The following is an 18,989-nucleotide window of genomic DNA, read 5'->3' as shown; positions in this document are numbered from 1 at the left end:
CTTTCTTGCCCCTAAAAACAAACATGATTACATGGATATGAAATCCTCAAAACAACTTATGAAACATCTCCCTCCAACTATGCAGCACACTGTTCTATGAGTGTCTGAAGAAGGATAGTAATATTCACATATGAAGGTCCCAAATTGAATTAAAAACAAAACTTTTAATATCAGAGACTTACTTCTTTCTCGGGATACAAGAGGTCAAACAGCTTCATAACTGGGAGGAAGTCAGCCAGTGCATTCTTCTGGATGCTGCCAGAGATGAACTGGAGTAGCACCCACATCAGGTGGTCTCTCCCCTTAATGAGACCACGGCCTGCCAACTGTCAAGAACACTCAGTAACAGACAAATACTGCATGCAGAAGAAAAATCACCGCAAAGATTCTTAAAAGAAGTAGAAAGGCAGACTAAAACAGTTTCAGCAGATAATTGTATAGCAGGACTTAGGCAGAAACATACATTGTTTTCAGAAAGTAGAGAAATAAGTATGTTAGTTGTAACACATGAACTGACTCTGTGAGGGCTACAACAACTAATGGTAAGATTTAAAATGCATTTAACTCCTGGGGATCACTGCCAGTGTCAGGCCACAAGTTTTATAAATTCCTACAACGGGAAGTCCCTGAGCCAGAACCAGTTTGATTTGCTTCATCTGGACTCACCTGGGGGTTTTTTTGGTGATTAACTTCTTTACCTGTAACAGCAATTCTCTAGTAACTAATATTCTACTCTTATCTTGCTTGCTGTGGTTTTATACCAGATTTGTGCAATTGTGTTGTATAATGCCTATTGCTTCAATGGTTTATTAACAGTAATTGTAGCAGGAATATAGCCCTAGGTAAAACTAATATCTGGGTAAACAAAGAGAGCAGAACTACAATCCACCGCAAGTGGAACACAACATACAAAGAGCTCAGGATGTTGCTGGCTGACTGTAATTCTTCCTTCCCTTTCTTATGGAGGACTGGCATCACTGCCCTTAGAACCCTGAGCCCCAGAGGAAAGGGCAAATAGTAGTATCAGTTTTAATGGAATTATTACTGGGAAGTAATAATAACTTGGGACTGTGATTGCCAGTATCGCCAAATTACCTTTGATTGCTTGAGTAGATTGATTAGACAAACAGCAAGTTCCTACACCCATTTGCATGGCATGTTTTTTTAGTCCACAAACAGAACAGGGCACTCACTCTCTTAGAAATTCATTTGTAAACTGGATGCAATAGCACAGTAGAATTGTGCCAGTTCATCTCTTTATTCTAGTTATTAGCACACTTTGAATCCAAATAAAATGCAACATGCTGTAATGTTAAAAATACACCTAGCTCACAGCACCACACCTTGAGAATTTGACTCCTAAAGAGAACAGTGATTAAAATTTTAACTAATTCTTACACATAAGGTACTTCTTGCAGGGATGAGTGACACTTTAAATAAAAATACTGGTTTTGTTTTTTAAAATCACTCTTACCGTGTTGGGGGCGATACAAACAATTTACCTTTTGATGGAGTGACAGGACCATATGAGGAAAACTTGCAAACTGAAAGAGCACAAAGAAAATGAGCTGGCTGGAGAGATGCTGCCACAGAAGCTGACTGGTTCCACCATCATCAAACTTCTCTTCAGTCTCAGACCGTTCCATGGCATACACCACAAGATCCACCAGCTGGTCCTCCAGCACAGGGCAACGTTGCTTGTGCTGTAAGGCAGAGATCAGATACAGTATTCCAAAAGCCTTGCCATTAACTCCAGAACTTGCACAGTTGCAGTTTCAGTACAGTATTTTGACAGAAGGCTGGGAAGCATGAGATGAAGTCTGAACTTAAGTTAAGAATAAGCCAGTATATTAAAGCTGCACTATGTTACAGGTCACAATACTTTTTACATTTTATCATATATTCCATAATTCCCTACTCAGTTCCAAAACACAGCTCATCAACGCACAGATAACATCTGGGGTTTTTTTTGCTGTTTTACTCAGGCAGAATATTATTTCTCTGATTCCACACTCAGAGAAAACAAAGCCCATTCTTTAAAACACAGGTGGGGTTTTTTCATTTGGTTTGGGTTTTGTTGCTGTTTTTTTCACTCCTTCTTTCCTCCATTAAGTCCATTTGAAAAACAGGGATCACAGAAAATGAATCAAATATACCATCAAATTCAGAGGAAACATCCCAATACATGATAAAGAAATCTGATGACTATTCTCTTTTTCACTCGTGTATAGGGTTCACCTGCAACTAGCAGCAGAATTAACATCTGGTTAATACCCCTATAACTAAACTCGATGCTGTCCTATTGACACATCATCACAGGTAACAACATCAAAAAGGCTTGAAAATTAATCAGTGGTGTGTTCTACATTCTGTAAATAGAACAGAAATTACATATCAGAGTGAGGAGCCCCTCAGATGTTGGACTGACACAGTCTTCACACTGAGCTATGCAAACCCAGAAATAATTTTAAATGCACACCATCTCTGATTTTCAATAATGATCAAGTAAGGATACATTATATATTCAGATATATTCCATTAGTACAGATGTATATAAAATAGGTCCACTACCAGTAATTTGGAACTCAGGTTATAAATCTGCAGTTCAACACTACCAAGTATAATGTCACATGTTACAAGACCTTCAGTGCAACAACTTTTTGTTATTATCCTGCATTTGTATTGGTACATTCATATAAAGTACTACAACTAAGGAAAAATAAAAACCATGGAGAATTTAATTTATATCAGAAAGTGCTAGCACTCTGGAAATAACCTAACCTGTTTGTTTCAATGCAATCTGTACTCAGTAATGGTCACATTTATTCATGTTTTTTATTTGGCCCGATGCCTGTAACATAATGCAGCCTTAAAGAAAAAAAAAATTATTTTATGATACAAAAGAAAAGGAACTGAGCTGCTCAAACACTAATCATGAAAATGCATTATCCCTTTCTAGAGGCAAAAAGGTGTATGTAAAAAAGTTTTAAAAGATCATCCCAATACTCATAAAACATTTCAGGGATGCCTTAGATGAATTCTTTGACTTACTAGCCAGGCGGCCTAAAAAAGGGCTAATATAAGGATATAATAAAAGTAAAGAGAGATGCTGAAAGGAGATGCTTGTTCTACCTTCACTGATGGTAGTCTTTTGCTATGAAAAAAAAAAAGAGATTCTCTTCAATTAAAAATAGAATGCAAGAATTGGAAAAGTTGACAAAATACAGTGAACAGCATCCCCTGTTGCATGCTCTTTGCCAGCTCAAAACTGCAGAAAGCTACATTTCCAGCTGTGCCTTCTTGAAGCATGCTTAACACAAACCTCTAGCTAAGACAAAAAGCACTGATGATACCTTTTCTCCCAGTATGCAATGTCATTATCATCACAGACCAACCACGGTACAGGTTTACAGAGCAGTATTGGCACCGGCACTTCAGAACACTTGGGGTCTTTTGTGGCTCGTTTTTCTCCCCCTCCCAAAGCAACTAATTATGAAGCAGAGCAGGGTGCAACAGACAACACTACAGACTAGTTTATAATCCAGCATGCAAAACTACCATGTACAGGGCTTGAAATTCAATAGTTTGCTAAGCACTGGGTTAATATCCAAAAGCCTAATCACGTTAGGCTACATTAATTTGGAGCGAAGTTATTCAAAGAATACAACAGGAAAAATATTACTGTTAAAAAGAGAGCCAGAATTTCCAGTAGGAATTTTTGCTATTCTGAATAATTCTAAGACTGGAAAAAGTTTAAGAGTCAGGAAATTTAAAAAATGAACTCAAGTTTTTATTCTGAAAATCACACTTTCATTGCTTTAAAAAACAAATTTCCATCAGAAAAATAGCAGTACATCACATTCTTTCCTCCTTAATTTAATTTTCTGGCAAATTTTTTTCTGTATTTTCAGTGAATATACATTTTTGCAAAGACTTTGTATCTATAATTTTGGAACGCTTGGAAATAAAATACTGTACTGCACAGGAATTCGCAGGATTGGGCCCTTGTTCTATTAATGGCTCACAAGTGAAAGAAAATCTCAGTATAAACTGAGACGAATAAAATTATAGATGAGAGCTGATTACCCTCACATAAATAAGTAGGAATTCGTGTTTTGGAGTGGCTTAAGTGAAACAAAAATGAATAACAACAAACCTCCAAATACTGTTCTAGATTAAGTATGAAAAAATGTAGCATTCAAAATCACTATGCTTGTCCCCTAAAGTAAACATGACTAACTTCTACAATTTGGTTGTATAAACACAGTCTCCATTTTGTTCTGAAAAGAACATTTAAAGATTTGAAAATACATGATTTCATTGAAAACATTATTAAACCATGAAGAAATACAAGGGGGAAAAAGTGTTTCTGTAACAACTTGACTAAAATTTCTCAAGACCAGCCTTGCAATGGACTAGTAGTATTTCTTTAAGTGGACCAGAGTGTCAGCTGGATGGTGGCTTGTTGTTCTTTTTCGGGTTTGAATTTTAATTCCTTCTTTTTTTTGGGGTGTCAAGACAGGGTGGTTATCAAAGGCTGGGCAGGGGCATGGCTAGCATTAGAAGTATTTCCTAAAAGAAAAATATTTTAAGGAGTCAGTAAGGTTGGTTGATGGCTATGATAACTTTTGAGTATTTGAAACAAACAACATTTAGTAAATGTCTACACTTAAGAAATGGAGTCAGAAGACCAAATCACAGAGTCCAAGACCCCTACAAGAGTAAATGGTGTCTCCAAAAGTCCAATTCAAAATGCCTAAAGAAGTTAAAACATGACATAACTACTCCCACACTTCCATTTTCCAAAACTGTATGCCAGGAGGACACAAAAACCTTAAAGCTTATTGCTTATATTATACCTGATTCTATCATCTCTTCCAAGCTTGGTAGCCATTCTCAAGTTTCCCTCATTAAAAAAAGGAATACGTTTCAACAAGGCACATACATGTGAGTGTTCTCAACACACACCATTAAAATCAGAAAGATAAAAAAAAAAATCACATCCCTTAAACTAAGTACTTTACCACATTACCACCGTAAAATTGGATAGCAAGATCCCAGCATCAACCAAAATTTTAAAAATAAAAGCGAAAGTCAATATTTAAATATTGCGTAATATTCACATAACCGTTCTGCTTGCAACACCTTCCCCATGCTAATTATCCTGGTTTGTAGCTAGCAGAGAACACAACTACACATTCACCTGCACAAAGTAAGGCATAGATAAGCTGCAGATGACCATTGCGGGTTTAAAAGGTGTCCAGCTAAATACACTATCTAAAGAGCAAAATCATTTATACAATAGCTGCTAATTAAACATTTTTACATTGCAGAAACAAGACACCTGAAAATTACCTCCTGTATCAAATATTCCTCAAACCAGAGAAATCTAAATAAGTTTTGATTGATTAGAGGACTGCAACAAGATCCTAACAATGCAAGCAAAAATGGCATTTTATTCTTCATGCAATTTTGTACATAAAGAGAAGGTAAAGATATAAACTAAAACATGCAAAATGAATACATGTCCTTAAGACATTACTTTAGTTTCATTTTAAGAAACAACTGTAAGATCCCTAACGCAAATCTTAATGTGGTATCAGTGCATTTACACTCTGAACTGTTAAATCATTTTCCAAAAAACCCAAATTGTTATATAGTTAAAAAATATTTTTAAAAATAACTAATAATTGAAATTGACATCCCAGCTACCAGAATACAAAGTGACATAGAACTGTAGAGTCATTTAGATTGGAAAAGACCCTTAAGATAAGATTTCAACTGCAAACCATGATAATATACAGGATGAAATACAATTCAAATCTATTTTCCATAGACCAATTCAAACAGATATACAAGAGTATGTACTGTCTCTCACAGAAGTACAAAGTAGCAAAAACTCAGAGTCCCCAGACACCAACAAAAAATTTTGAAGTCCATATTTTTACATCTGGACTTAAAAGGGTATTGGAAAACCTCATCCCACAAGAAAACTTAAAATTCTAAAAGGAACACATAAATCTATAAACATATGAAATTTTACCTTCATTTTTCTCCCTGAAAGGTTAACAGGACAGCTGGATTTGTATATTTTTTACACAACTCAGAGATGGCTTGAGTGAATGGTTTTCTAACACAGATCTGCTTAGTTAAGACTGAACCACAAAATTTCGTCGTTCATCTTCAAGAATATTTGAGAACTAGGACAAATCTGGCTGAACCATACCCAGATTGATGCCAAAAGATTCAAATGAAGGCTCCAATCCTGCAACTGGATCTGTGTAAATAGTTGACAGGGCATACAAGCAACTCCACATAAATAATTAATGATCATAAATAAATAATGATCATTGCATTGAGGTGTTTCTGTATTTATTCTGAATAACGCTATTTGCGTTTTTAAGTGTCTTCTATTATAGTGACAGTTCAATTTCTGCAGGTTATTTCTCTAATAATAAAATACAAGATTATCAACCATTTTATGAAAGCATTGATATAGTTACACAACTTCTGAAAAGCATGCTACCATTTTTGTCAGGCGGCTACATTAACAAATTGAAATATAATACAAAGGTAATCTGTACCTAAAAGCAAGTAAAACTTTAGTGTTTTCCACAGTTTTATGCAGAGTATAATAACAGTTAAATGGAACATATTTCCTGCTCTATACCATTGTACCACCCACCTCTATATCCGTATTTTCAACTCACACATTTTCCACTCACAAATTTTCAACATCTTTATGCTGGTGTAACTCTAGTACCACAGCTATAGTTCATGTTCTGTCAGCATTTCCTTTATAAGCTACATTCTTCACGTTTGTTCCTTGGCCATAAAAGTTCACTCCAGGATGAAACTTTGTGTAGGAATTCCTATACTAGCAACCAAATTTTAAAAAGTATAATTTAATATATTTTATTTCTTCAATTACTTTTAGAGGACGGTGAAGTACGAGTTAAAACTCAGCATTTTTTAACATAAATGGTTTTTTTTACATGAAAGGACAGACCATCCATAGTTAAGAGAATAAAATGGGTTCAACATAATTTTTGTCTATATCTTGTATTATTTACCAGCTACAAGATGGATAGAGGATAGCTTGGTTTATCAACTCAATGCAGACACAGAAAGACACACAAATACTACTCATTTAAACAGTAAACCTAGCAGCTCAATTCCAAGGTTTAACATTTCAGCTGCTTTAAATCTCAGGTACAAAATATTGTCATATACAACACAGAGCCAAGATGTAGGAATCTGTGCATTCAAAAACATTGTCCCAGCTCAGAAAATGCACTGGTGTATTCCATTACATTGGGAAATGTACACAAGGTTTCAGGATCATGTAAATTTTACAGTCAAGTTACAAACCTGAAAAAAGTTTCTTAAATGGAAACACTGACACAACCTTCACTATAGTATTGCAAACAGCCAACGCTATTTTATAAATCTTAAACACTGTTTTTTTTTAAAGTAGGTGTGGCAATTATTAGTGTGATGAGGGATAAACTATAAATATAGTGCCCATAATTTCAAATTTCAAGCAGAAGTCCACTTGGTTGACTTGCTCAGGTGTTTATTTATTTAAACAAGTAGTCAAAATTTTAAGGAACTACTTTTTGTGTGATATTCTGCACTACTCTTCTTTCACCTAGATTGGAGAATATTTTAATTGCCTGTTGGGAAGTTCTTTACAGAGGTTTCCTAATGATAAGGAAATTCCACTAGTAAACCTTTTTTTTTTTTTTTTTAAATGATGTATTTACAGCCTTATATTTTTACAAATATGTCCAGTGGATGTTTTTTTCCACTGGTTTAAGGAAAGAAAATTTGAACTAAAATCTCTCCTCATCTGAAAATTCCAGCAAAGTAAAAGTTATGACTGGTAAGGGAAATAGTAGCAGTCCATTCCAACAAAAATTTTAGTATCAAAGGACCACTGACTGTCAGTTTTATGCTACATATCTCTAGAGAATTGCAGTGAGAATTCACCCTTGACTAATGGTCCTGCCAATTTCAAGCCCTGACTGTACATGTATTCTCTACCTGGAATCAGTGGCTACAAAGCGGCCAGCGTATCGTTAGTCACAATACAACAGTAAGGTTGTGAACATACCTGAGCAATGTTCAAGGTCTAGAGCATTGGAGGATGGGCAGGACAAGACAGGACAGAACAAAAATAAAGGAAGAAAAAAAGAAAAGACAAAACAGTGACTATGAGGCCAGCCTCAAGGATCCCCAAGTCAGACTAAGCCCCCCCATTCTAAGGTTTCAAAAGAAAAAAATGGAACAAAACAAACCCCAGCTTTCAACTATTCTACTACTATAACATTCCAACACAACAGAGTACAACAACGCTTTAAAAACCAACTAACAATAACCAGTCTCCTACTGTCTGTCAAAGGTGTACTTGAGGCTGGCCTTATAGGAAAAAAAAGCAATGCAAAAAAAAAATCATATTTTAAATCTCTACTTTTCAATTTAACATTCGTAAAGCAATATACAAATGATAGGAATAACAGTGTCCAATTAACCTAATATGATCTCATAAAAAAAAAAAATCACTCTCTGTACCTAAACTGTTTTGCTTAGTTAGCTATAGCAAAGAAAAGAGAAAAAGAATAGTGCAGATTCTATGCAGAATTAAACTATGTGTTACAGCACAGTACAGTACCTGCTTATTCAGACCTAGCATATTGCAGACCATATCCCTTGAATACGGTTGTTCCAGCACATATCTCAACAAAGCAGTCTGTGGCTCAAATAGATCCTTGAAAAAGAAACAAGCAATCACATACAAACATATACTGCCTCAGGGATACTAAGCTTACATTTAATTGAATAAGCAATGTAAGAATGAACGTTAAATTTATGCACGTATGGGAAATCTCTTGCTCTCTGGTAACTAAAAGAAATGAGGAGATAATCATGACTCTTAAGTGGCAGATTTTATGAGGTCCAAGTAGAAGAATATTCTTCATCCAATAAAAGGATGGTACACTTCCTGGAACAGCCTTGAACTCAAAGGCAACAAGGTTAAGACAACTGAGGAAATGCACCAAAATGCATAAAAATCAGAACTGATGTGAAGAAATCAGATATGAAACTGCTCACTGCATCTTTCAACCGCCTGAATCACTTTAAATAAAAACGTTTTCTGGAGCAGAGTTCAAAACAGAAGGAGCTGATTCCTCATGCAACATGAAGCTGAAATGTGGCACTCCTTGTCTAAGGAATATTGAGAATACTAAAAGCTTACAGGGACTCAAGAAGAGTCTGAACAAGTATTTGGGAGATGAAGGTTTGCTAAACACAAAGAAACCACATCCATGTCAGGAAACACACAAAATTATAATGGCTGTAGATTGTGAGCACTATACATACTGTCACTAGACATACTGTATTTATTTCCTTTCTTAGATATCTAGGGTATGGGAATGGGATGCAGGACAACATGCATTTATGTCCTGATCCTTTAAATTCTTTCAGTACACCACTACTTCACGTTTAGAGTTTTAAATTTAAACACGCAAACTTTAAGTTTGAATTGTAAATCATCTTTCCTGTAAAATAATGAAGAGCACATAAAAGAAGAAATTACTTTCCCATTCTTTTCCATCTAGCCAATTTTGTAATCAATTCTCTGCTCTCACTTGCTCTCTAAGATGCATACACTCACAAAGCGGAATCCTAGACAGCAGTTGTATCAAACACTACTTTCCAAATCCTCTGTACAAAGCTTGAAATCATTGAAATCGCAAACATCTACACCTTCAAAGTTAGCTTAACTAGAACACATGGATATTCACAGCTGAAATTTTTACCTGCTTTAATGATACAGAGGTTTTGTTTTAATGAATATAACAGATTTAAGATGTTTAATAAGGCATACCTTATCATATGGTAAGAGGCCTTTCAAAGGAAAACGAAGGGTTGTAGGATCCAGCTTCCATGAGTTACACATGGCACCCGAGTTATTTACCACAGGAAGGAGACTACAGCGACCTACATGCAACGAAACAAATTCTCAGACAGTGAAACTGGTCCATTTCCTTATCATTTTGATGCAAAAACTTTGGCCACTTTTATGCTCTCCTTAAATTTCCACCCTTTAAAGGTTATTACCACAAGATTGCTTCAAATTGATTTTATTTTTCTAACCAATTTTCAACTAATAAATCATCTAAGCAGTAAAGTTCCCATTTATTCATACTGGGTACCCCAAAAATAAAAGCGTTTGCAAACATCAGTCTAAAAGTACATTTACAGATTACCAGAATACTCTTCCCCTGCCATTGCTTGACCTATGAATTTGATTTTGGCAGATTGACCCTTTCCACAAAGAAAACAGCCTTATAAACCTAATCTTTCAATTTCCCTTCATTGACCCTGTGGGCAAGATTGTGTTCAGTAAAGCAGCCAACACAAGTGTGTTTATTCCAATTAAAGTCAATGAAGATCCAGTCAATTCAGTCAGCATAGCCCAGTGAGACCAAAACACATGAAGTGTGTTTGGCAGGCTAAATTTACATCTGTTAGTCAGTATAGATTAGACAACTAGCCTTTATTTTAGTTACTTAAACATAAGCATCTGAAATGAGTCCCAAGCAAACTTGTATATCAGCATGTAAATTTAGGTGTCTCAATGTTGACCTCTCTCAGTTCAAATTCCAGACTTCTATTATCCAAACAGGCCATGCTATTATCAGATAAAACAAGAAGTAAATAAATATTTATTTCTTCCCTTCAATTGCATCTATACAAGTCATTTACACATACAACACTTGGGAAGAAAAATGTGATCCCTATCAGTCATATAAATAAAAGCTACACAAGAATAGCTTTTTTATATAAAGAAAAGCTATACAAGAATAACTAGATGTTTCTGAAACAAAATGCTTTGGGAGCATCACAGATTAATTTATATTTTTAATCTCTGCACATCACATTGCTCCATCACAATAAAACTTGCTCAGAACTAACACAGTTCTTATTAAACTACTCAAAGCAAAGAGAAAACATTTTTATCTTCTGAAGAAGAATGCAGCAGGCATCACATTAAAACAGCCAACTTTTGATCATCAGATTTCTAACAATAAATGAAGATAAGCATTTCTTTCATAGGAAATTAGAACGAGCACCCATCTGAGCTAGGAAACATTCACTCAGAAGCCTGCAACAACAAAGAGGCTGAGCAGCTACAAAAGCTCCAATGGAAGCTGAATTCAAAATAGTCCAAGCCTAACATCCCAGTGGATATGTATTAATTCAAAATCCTTGGGCACAGAAAACAATTTTCCTACTCTACTAGTGACCTGTAGTTACAAACCATATGACCATGTAACAACTAGCACACTTCTACTACCAGCAGATAGAAAAAATTATTTTGACCACATCAGTGAATTTTCCCCTTCAAAAAAAAAACAACTGAAGGGAACCAAGTCTGAGAACAAACTGACAAGGGTAGAGGGACTAGATGAAACATAAGATCTGAATTATTTTGCTTAGATGATACAGGTCCCAAAAGGTTCTAAGAAAAAAAAATAGTTAAAAATAAGTTAATTTATTTTTAAGTCATTCATAAAATCATTCTCTTACCACAAATAGAATTTATTCTTGCTGTAGGTCTGAAGGTATCCACAAAATCTGACACTAAATTACCTAGTAACTGGGTGAGAAGAGGAGAAAAAAATTAGGGTTTAAGTTCCAGACACTGGTAAGGAATATTTAAGACTTAAAAATATACATGTGTATGCATTTTAATAAAATATGTAGAAATCTACTAAAAAACCTAGCTTCCTATTTCAAAAAGTTGGAAAAATCATCTGGAACATAAAACCACAAAATGAAAAATGTGGCACTATAAAGGCATTGCAGGAAGCACTCTTACCTGTTTGCACTCAAACAGGAGTTTACATAAGAACTGTCTCCTATGCAAACTATTTGAATGCATAACACTTAGAAACAGATAATTTAAAATAAGCTATAATTTCTGTTCATCACAAATCTCTGCCACTAAATAACAATTCCACACAGAAAAATGACCTAGATTAGTACAATCTACTTTAAATCTTCTCTCAAAAGACAGTAACAGTTTTCCCATTAATACAAGGCAGTTGGGATTTTACCCTTTTCCAAACACCTAGTTATTTTAACAGAATGCAAAATTAAAAGTTGGATCGATATTATGTTATTTTTTGGAAACAATGACAATTCAGTCCACCAAACATCTCTGCATAACTGAGTTTAAACACAGAAAACACCGGTCAGCTGTGATTTTTCTTATCCTGAAGCAACAGAGAAAGCACAAAGTGGTAGGTATGCATGAACTGCATTTCCAGACATATTAAACAAAAACCGACTCAGTGCTTCAAGAGTTTTGAACATCAGACCATAGGTCAAAATTATGTCATCAGTTTCATGAAAGAACACAGGGAGCTGCTGCTGCAATCACATCATGCTGTATCTTCACTTATGAGATTAAACACAGAGCTTACTGTTGAGCAATTTTAAATTTTCACATAAACTTTGTTTTAAAATATAGGTGACGTGTGCAAGAAAACTCCAGGGTACATTATTTTATATCATATCATTACCCAGTGGGGAAGTTTTCCTTCAGGATATAGTTTTCTGATTTCTGTAACTGCAAAGTAGGCAGGCAATAAACAAGCATTTCTTTCTAAGATGTAGGCTACCACCTATAAAAAAAAAAACCAAAATACATTCAGTGTAAAAGACCCCTGATAGGGTAAATGAATGTGTAATCTGTCTACTAGTCTGAGACAGCCCACTAAAACAGATACAAGAATTGAGATACTTTTTCTTAAGTTGTATTCTGATAGTAATACTTAATTCTCAAACCTGTTTTTAATTGTACAAGCATAAGTTAGACTGTTTGAGCCTAATTAAGACCACGCCTCTACGTCTGCCCACAAAGTACTGAAAACAATTACTATTTTTATTTATTAAGAAAAAATTATTAATCGTTATTTTATCCTATTCGTTTTTCCTTAGGCAAGTCAAGCATTGAGCCTGACTCTTTTATTAGGGATTTTAACACTAACACTTACTTACAATATCCCCCAAAAGCACTTTGTTTACTGCATAAACTGCATTTACAGTAAAGAACTGGAACACAAACAGTAAGATTTTTCTGTTGAACTATACAACAATCAGAACTATCCCAACCATCAGAAACTCACTAATAACAAGAGAATGAGGCCTATCTTGCACTGTAATGGTACAAAATCCATATAGTTACCTCTCTTGCTGCTAAAAGCTGCTGCACAACAGCTGAGCTCACAGTGTTTGGAATTGTTAGGATTTTCTCTAGGATCACTTTCAGCAGATCACGCACACCCTGAAAGAAAGCAGATAAAATTACTTATATATATCTTTTTCTGGCAGAAGGATTACACAATCAATACGGTCAGACAATATTTTGACAGAAAAATTAGTTCTTGCTGCTAAGTATCAGAAAACAAACTGCTACTGAGAATATTAATACTGATTCCATTAAAATTTAACACTAATTACAGTAATTTCACGACTATAAGGCACACCGGATTATAACGCGCACTTCCAGGTATCGGCAAATTTCTGAACTTTTGCCCATATATAAGGCGCACTGCACTATAAGGCGCACCTTTTTTTTTTTTTGGCAGCGAGATTCCGCCCCCAGCTCCCCCTGCACGGTTGCTGGCCAAGGCCCTGCCTCCACCTGGCTGCTGTGGCACCATGGGCACCCAGCAGCCCCGGTCCCGCCGGCTCCCCCTGCAGCTCATGGCTCGCACTTCCGGGCTGGCAAATTTCCGAGCTTCGTCCATATATAAGGCACACTGGACTATAAGGCACACTTCCGGGTTCAGGCAGAAATTTTAGTCAGAAGGGTGCGCCTTATAGTCGTGAAATTACTGTACATTAAATTCTTTAGGGAACTCCTCAGTCTTAGGATGCTCCAGAAGAGAAAGTAACTGTAGGTATTTTGATGTGTATCCAGAGACATCCAACCCACAAAGCCTTTTGCAGCCTGACCAGAGCACAATGTTGCATTTTATGTTTTCTGCTCTAACATGATCAACAATGCAACAAGGTGATTCCCTCCAAGACATGCATGGTTTCCTACTCCTTCTGTTGGAGCTGTACCATGCAAAGGACTCAGCTTTCAGGAGCTGTTTTGCTATGTAGCAACAGAGATTAAAACAGATGACAGAATTCCAGCCTTAGCTAATGCTTGATAATTTTTATTTTCCAGTGTTTACCACTTCTGCAACTGTATTAGGGTTATTTAGCTCATAACTGAAAATGGAGGAAGGGGACTGTAACAGAGAAAAGAGTATGAAGACTTACGCTGTAAATACAAAATTATCTCTTAGGGTAACATTCAAAAAGCATTAGAAGCTCCCACTGAATTTTCTTTTGTAAGAAAAGTAGACTTTGAAAAATTGGACGTCTCTGAGATAAGCCATAAAAACAAAGGTAGCAAATAACAGGTCTTTGCAAAGAGAAAGGAATGAGTGGAAAATACCTTGTAGTCTACACCTCCAATAATCTTCCGAACCAATTTAAATGTTAATGCCCATAGCTGAGTCCTTTCCCACTCAAGTGTATCGGAGTTTATCAGAGATTCACAAACCATCCTAGCAGAAGGAGACATTCAAGAATGAATGGCAGATAATAAGCACATTTTCCAGTAGTAACTGTATAATGTCATTGCAAAAGTACCACCAATACTACATATTCCATGTATCGAATGAATTATTACAACATGGCTCACCTGGGTGGCAAAAGTCCAGTTTCTACTGCCATTGCAAGGCAGTCGTAAAGAAAAGAAATTCTTTTAGGACTATGCTGGCTATGAATGAATCTTACAATCCACTGGACACACTGTTCATGGGACTCCTGAAAAAACAAAAGAGGGGAGAAAGAATGTATTTGCAGGCAATGAAACAAACAATAAAGTTCAAATAGTATCCTACTAAGAAAAAATGGAACTAACGCAACAACAGGACTACAAATTGGTAGAAGTGATCCAGTTGCCCAATCTACAGTTTTTCCCACAAGTCTTATGATCTTATTTTGAAGAAGCTCACTTGTCCAGCAATTGTTCAGTTGTCCAGTACAGGAAACACATCCTAGCTTAACCGCTGATTTCTACAGTCAACTTTGGTTTTCACAAGTAAGTTAGCACAGACTGAAGTAAAATAGAACTGTTCTACATTATTTTTTCCCTTTCACAATTATAATCAAATTCAGTGAAAATAAAGATGAACAGGCCTCCAATTATGGAGCAGTGTCTGGAGGCATCTAGCTTTTGAAAAGTGATTTTTATTAACCATATTAATTTATTTTTTTCTCTTTTACCTACTTATTGACTTTTACCAAAATTTCAGTAACAAACTACCTTTTATTGTTTATTTCTTTACTGTTACACTTCTATTTGCTTTCCTTTATTTGCACTGCACACCAACCTCCGCTGAACAACTATATTACCTTACAAATCTCAAAATTACCCATCTCTTCTTGCAAAGTCTTCCTATATTCTTTACTACTCCATGTCTGAAACCAGATTCTGAATGACTGGACACAGACCTTATAGTTTAAATGTTTGTCTATTAGAAAAGGTGTCTTTATATTAAAAAAGTATATAAAGTACAAAGACATAAGCAACCAATCAAATGTTAACCTGGGAAAGACTGCTCCAGAACTGTCTAAAAGCTCCCAGGCAGCTGATCAGTTTGGTTCTCTCATCTTCAGGAGTGTCCATAAACATCCTAATGCAAATAAGAGCATTAGTTATTAGCAGCACCCAATGAAACAAGTAGAAAAATACATTTATACATAAAATCTTGTACAAATAAAGCAGTATTACACTTACCCAGGAAAAGCTTCTTCAATTACTTCTGTTTTCTGTAAGAGAAAATAGCCAAGTGAGATACTGCTAGGTTTTCTATGACTTATCATGGCCCCAGGATGAAGCACAAAAGACAAAGTCACATTGTTATGGGAGAACAATGGGTGTCTTCTGCTAAAATCACACTATTCCAAAAATGAGATTGCCTTGTTTTCATATAGACATATAAATGTTGCAGATCCAATGTTGTTTCTTTGTTTTGGGTTGTTTTGTTTTTGTCTTCTAAACACCTAGAGATTAATTCACTTCCCAAAGCTGGGGAAGTTGTTTGATTGTATTATTACAGCTCTCTTCTCGTAATTTGAAAAATTAGTATTTTGAATTCCATTAAGTTTTTGTCCCTCTTATGTTCCATGACACTCAGTTACACAGATCAATTAAATACAATTATTTTCTCATACAAATTTAGATTCATAGCTTTTAAAGTTTGATTGAATGATGCAATGGTCTTGTATTAGGTAAAAAACTAAACATGAATATGCAGTTTATCTCCTCTAAGACCTTTCTTTACCCCCCCCACCCCCCCTCCTTTTTCTTTTTCAACATTTTGCTCAAATCATTATTCTAAATCTTCAGTAAATAGGTTCTGGAAAATATTATCCTAAAGCTTTTCCTACCTTTTGTAAGAAATTACACTCAGGTGTGATCTATCCCTGACCACTATGTTTTCATTGTTATATTACAGACATAAGAGCACATAACAAAATCAACTTTCTGGTGTTCCACTTCCAACATTTGGCCCAGAATTGCCTGTCACTGTTACTCAAGAAGCAAAGGAGAAGCTGACACTCATCTGCTCCACACAGAAAGCAAGGTAAGGTTTGCTGCTGTCCACCAAGTCAGTACCAGCAGCAGGGAAAGCAGTAAGTTGTAAGTTAAGGCTCAAAAATACAGATAAATCTTCTCAGGAACTATTTTGTTGTTGTTCCTTATCAATCTTAGGCAAATAACAGTGCATAAAAAAGTGTTACAACACAGGCAAATGACAATGTTAAAAATGTGAAAACAACCTGAATGGCAGTGCCAAAATGAGGAATCACTCACGTGTAGGCAATTAATATGCTACAAGCAACTTAACACCACACAAAGGAAAGTACATAATGCATTTTGTAATGCCAACCTAAAACAGAAAGGTTGGGCTTTTCTTTCTTCTACTGATATTCATCATATGGAAATAATTTTCAATTGCTCTGAGACCTACATATTCTTTCCACTTGAGACATTTCAATCAGCTTCTTTTTGTCTGAGATGTCAGTCAGACTTCCGTTCAGGATCAGCTCCTGTCACCCCAGTGTTTCCAACTGCGAACGTCCAATATCTACCAAGAAGCTCATTCATTTATGCTCCACATAAGTGTGATTAACGACCCATTGACTTGGCTTCACAAAGGGAAAGTCTGTTTAACTAATTTAGTATCTTTCTATCATAAGGTCACCCACCTAGAGAGCACAAAGAGAAGGCAGTGGAAGCACTTTTTCTGGATAATGCTTTTAACACTATCCCTCACAGCACCCTTCTGGACAAGTTGTTGAACTGTGGGCTAAGCAGATTCACATGGAAGAACTGACTGGAGGGCAGAGCTCAAAAGAGTGCAGTCAGTGGGGGTATATCTGGCTGGTGATAGGTCACCAGTGGCGCTCCTCTGCGCTCAGTTCTAGAGTACAATATATTAATATTTATATTATATTTATATAATGGTGCAGGAGTTGAATGCACCATTAGCAACTGTGCTGATGATACTAAACTGACAGGTGCTGTTGACTCTGTTGAGGGATGAGAGATCTTACAAAAGGATAGACTGGAGCACTGAGAAAACAGTGACATTAAATTCAGCAAATGGCACATTCTGTACCTGGGACAGAGTAATGCTGGGCACAAGTATAAACTGGGAGAGGAGTGGCTGGAGACCAGCCCCGAAGAAATGGATCTGGGAGTGCTGGTCAGCAGCAGCTCAGTGTGAGCCAGCAAGGGGAGCCCAGGCAGCCAGGAGGGCAAATCCCATCCTGGTGTACAGCAAACCCTGTGTTCAACCATGCAGACCAAAGAGGTGATTATCCTGCTGCACTCGCTTTGGTATGGCCACACCTCGAATACTGTGAGCAGCTCTGGGGCCCTGAATGCATCCATGGGTCGGCAGCAAAGCTGGGTAAAGTGTTGGAAGAAATGTCCTATGGTAAACTGAGGGGGCTTTTGAAGGCTACCTGAGCTCCGTTCTGCAGGCAGCATTGTGCGTGTCTATTTCCACAATCTAACCATGCCACTATGCTGGTTCGCCCACCCGGGACATTCATCTTCTCCTTAAACTGCCTATTTTACAGCAAACTCGGCGCTCTGTAATTCGGTATTGACCAAGCAAGATGTTTTACGCGCAGTCCTACTGCCCCAGTTTTCCTATGAAGCCCGGCGGGGGCAAACTGCAGCCCTGAAGAATCACCTTCGGGAACAGCGCGACACACGGCCGGGGACGGCGACGGAGCTCCATGGCACCGACCGAGCCATGAAAACCCAAAGCACCTCTCCCACCCGCTTTTCATCTCCTCCAGGATGGCCCCACCCCCGCAGAGGGAGCACGGCGGCCCGCAGGGGCCCGGACATGCGGCGGGCCTGCCACAGCGCTGTCCCGGCAGCGGCGGCGCTCCGGGCACGGACTCACCACCACCTCCTCGAAGATGCTCTGCAGCTGCGTCTCCATGGGGACCATGGGGATCGCCATGGGGCCGGGCCGGGCCCCGCCGGGCCCTTTGTCAGGCGCAGGCGGCGGCGCCCACCCCCGCTCCTCCCGCCCCGCCGGAAGCTCCGTCCCGGATCCCGCTCCCCGGGAAGCGCCTGCTCGGCCCGGCTGTTCCGGGCGGTGCCGCCCGCCCCGGCCTGCCCGCGACGCGGGGAAAGCAGCAGCGTCTTAAAGTTTGAGAGTGATTTGGCTTTGTTTTTCTTTTTACGAAAATATTTCTTTAGGCTTCTTTGGTTTTTGAACAATCTTTTCTTTGAATAATCTTTTCTTTGAATGTTTTTGGCGAAATGCTGGTTCTGGTACTTACAGAGGGACCCCCTTATGCTGTTATGAGATCCCTCTCTG

The 18,989-nt window shown here is 37.3% G+C and overlaps 1 protein-coding gene across 3 annotated transcripts in view; it reads right to left on the bottom strand.

Moving 5' to 3' along the window:
* MED23 (mediator complex subunit 23) overlaps positions 1-18,694 on the bottom strand; it is a 38,654-nt gene extending 19,960 nt beyond the window's left edge. For 2 of the 3 annotated variants that reach the window (XM_033054650.2, XM_033054654.2), the window contains exons 1-13: positions 18,567-18,694; positions 15,878-15,909; positions 15,686-15,773; positions 14,777-14,901; positions 14,528-14,639; positions 13,262-13,360; positions 12,597-12,698; positions 11,599-11,668; positions 9,893-10,005; positions 8,675-8,770; positions 8,117-8,134; positions 1,503-1,703; positions 183-326 (exon numbers count right to left, since the gene is read on the bottom strand). In XM_033054650.2, the coding sequence (XP_032910541.1) occupies positions 183-326; positions 1,503-1,703; positions 8,117-8,134; positions 8,675-8,770; positions 9,893-10,005; positions 11,599-11,668; positions 12,597-12,698; positions 13,262-13,360; positions 14,528-14,639; positions 14,777-14,901; positions 15,686-15,773; positions 15,878-15,909; positions 18,567-18,626 (1,260 nt within the window). In that variant the 5' untranslated portion in view covers positions 18,627-18,694. The remainder of the gene's footprint in view (positions 1-182; positions 327-1,502; positions 1,704-8,116; positions 8,135-8,674; positions 8,771-9,892; positions 10,006-11,598; positions 11,669-12,596; positions 12,699-13,261; positions 13,361-14,527; positions 14,640-14,776; positions 14,902-15,685; positions 15,774-15,877; positions 15,910-18,566) is intronic. The other variant, XM_033054651.2, reaches the window with a different exon arrangement.
* Between the last annotated feature and the right edge of the window lie 295 nt (positions 18,695-18,989).

The sequence above is a fragment of the Catharus ustulatus genome, chromosome 3, assembly GCF_009819885.2.
Source record: "Catharus ustulatus isolate bCatUst1 chromosome 3, bCatUst1.pri.v2, whole genome shotgun sequence".
In the NCBI taxonomy this organism is placed as follows: Eukaryota; Metazoa; Chordata; class Aves; order Passeriformes; family Turdidae; genus Catharus; species Catharus ustulatus.
This window is presented reverse-complemented; position numbering and strand designations above follow the sequence as displayed.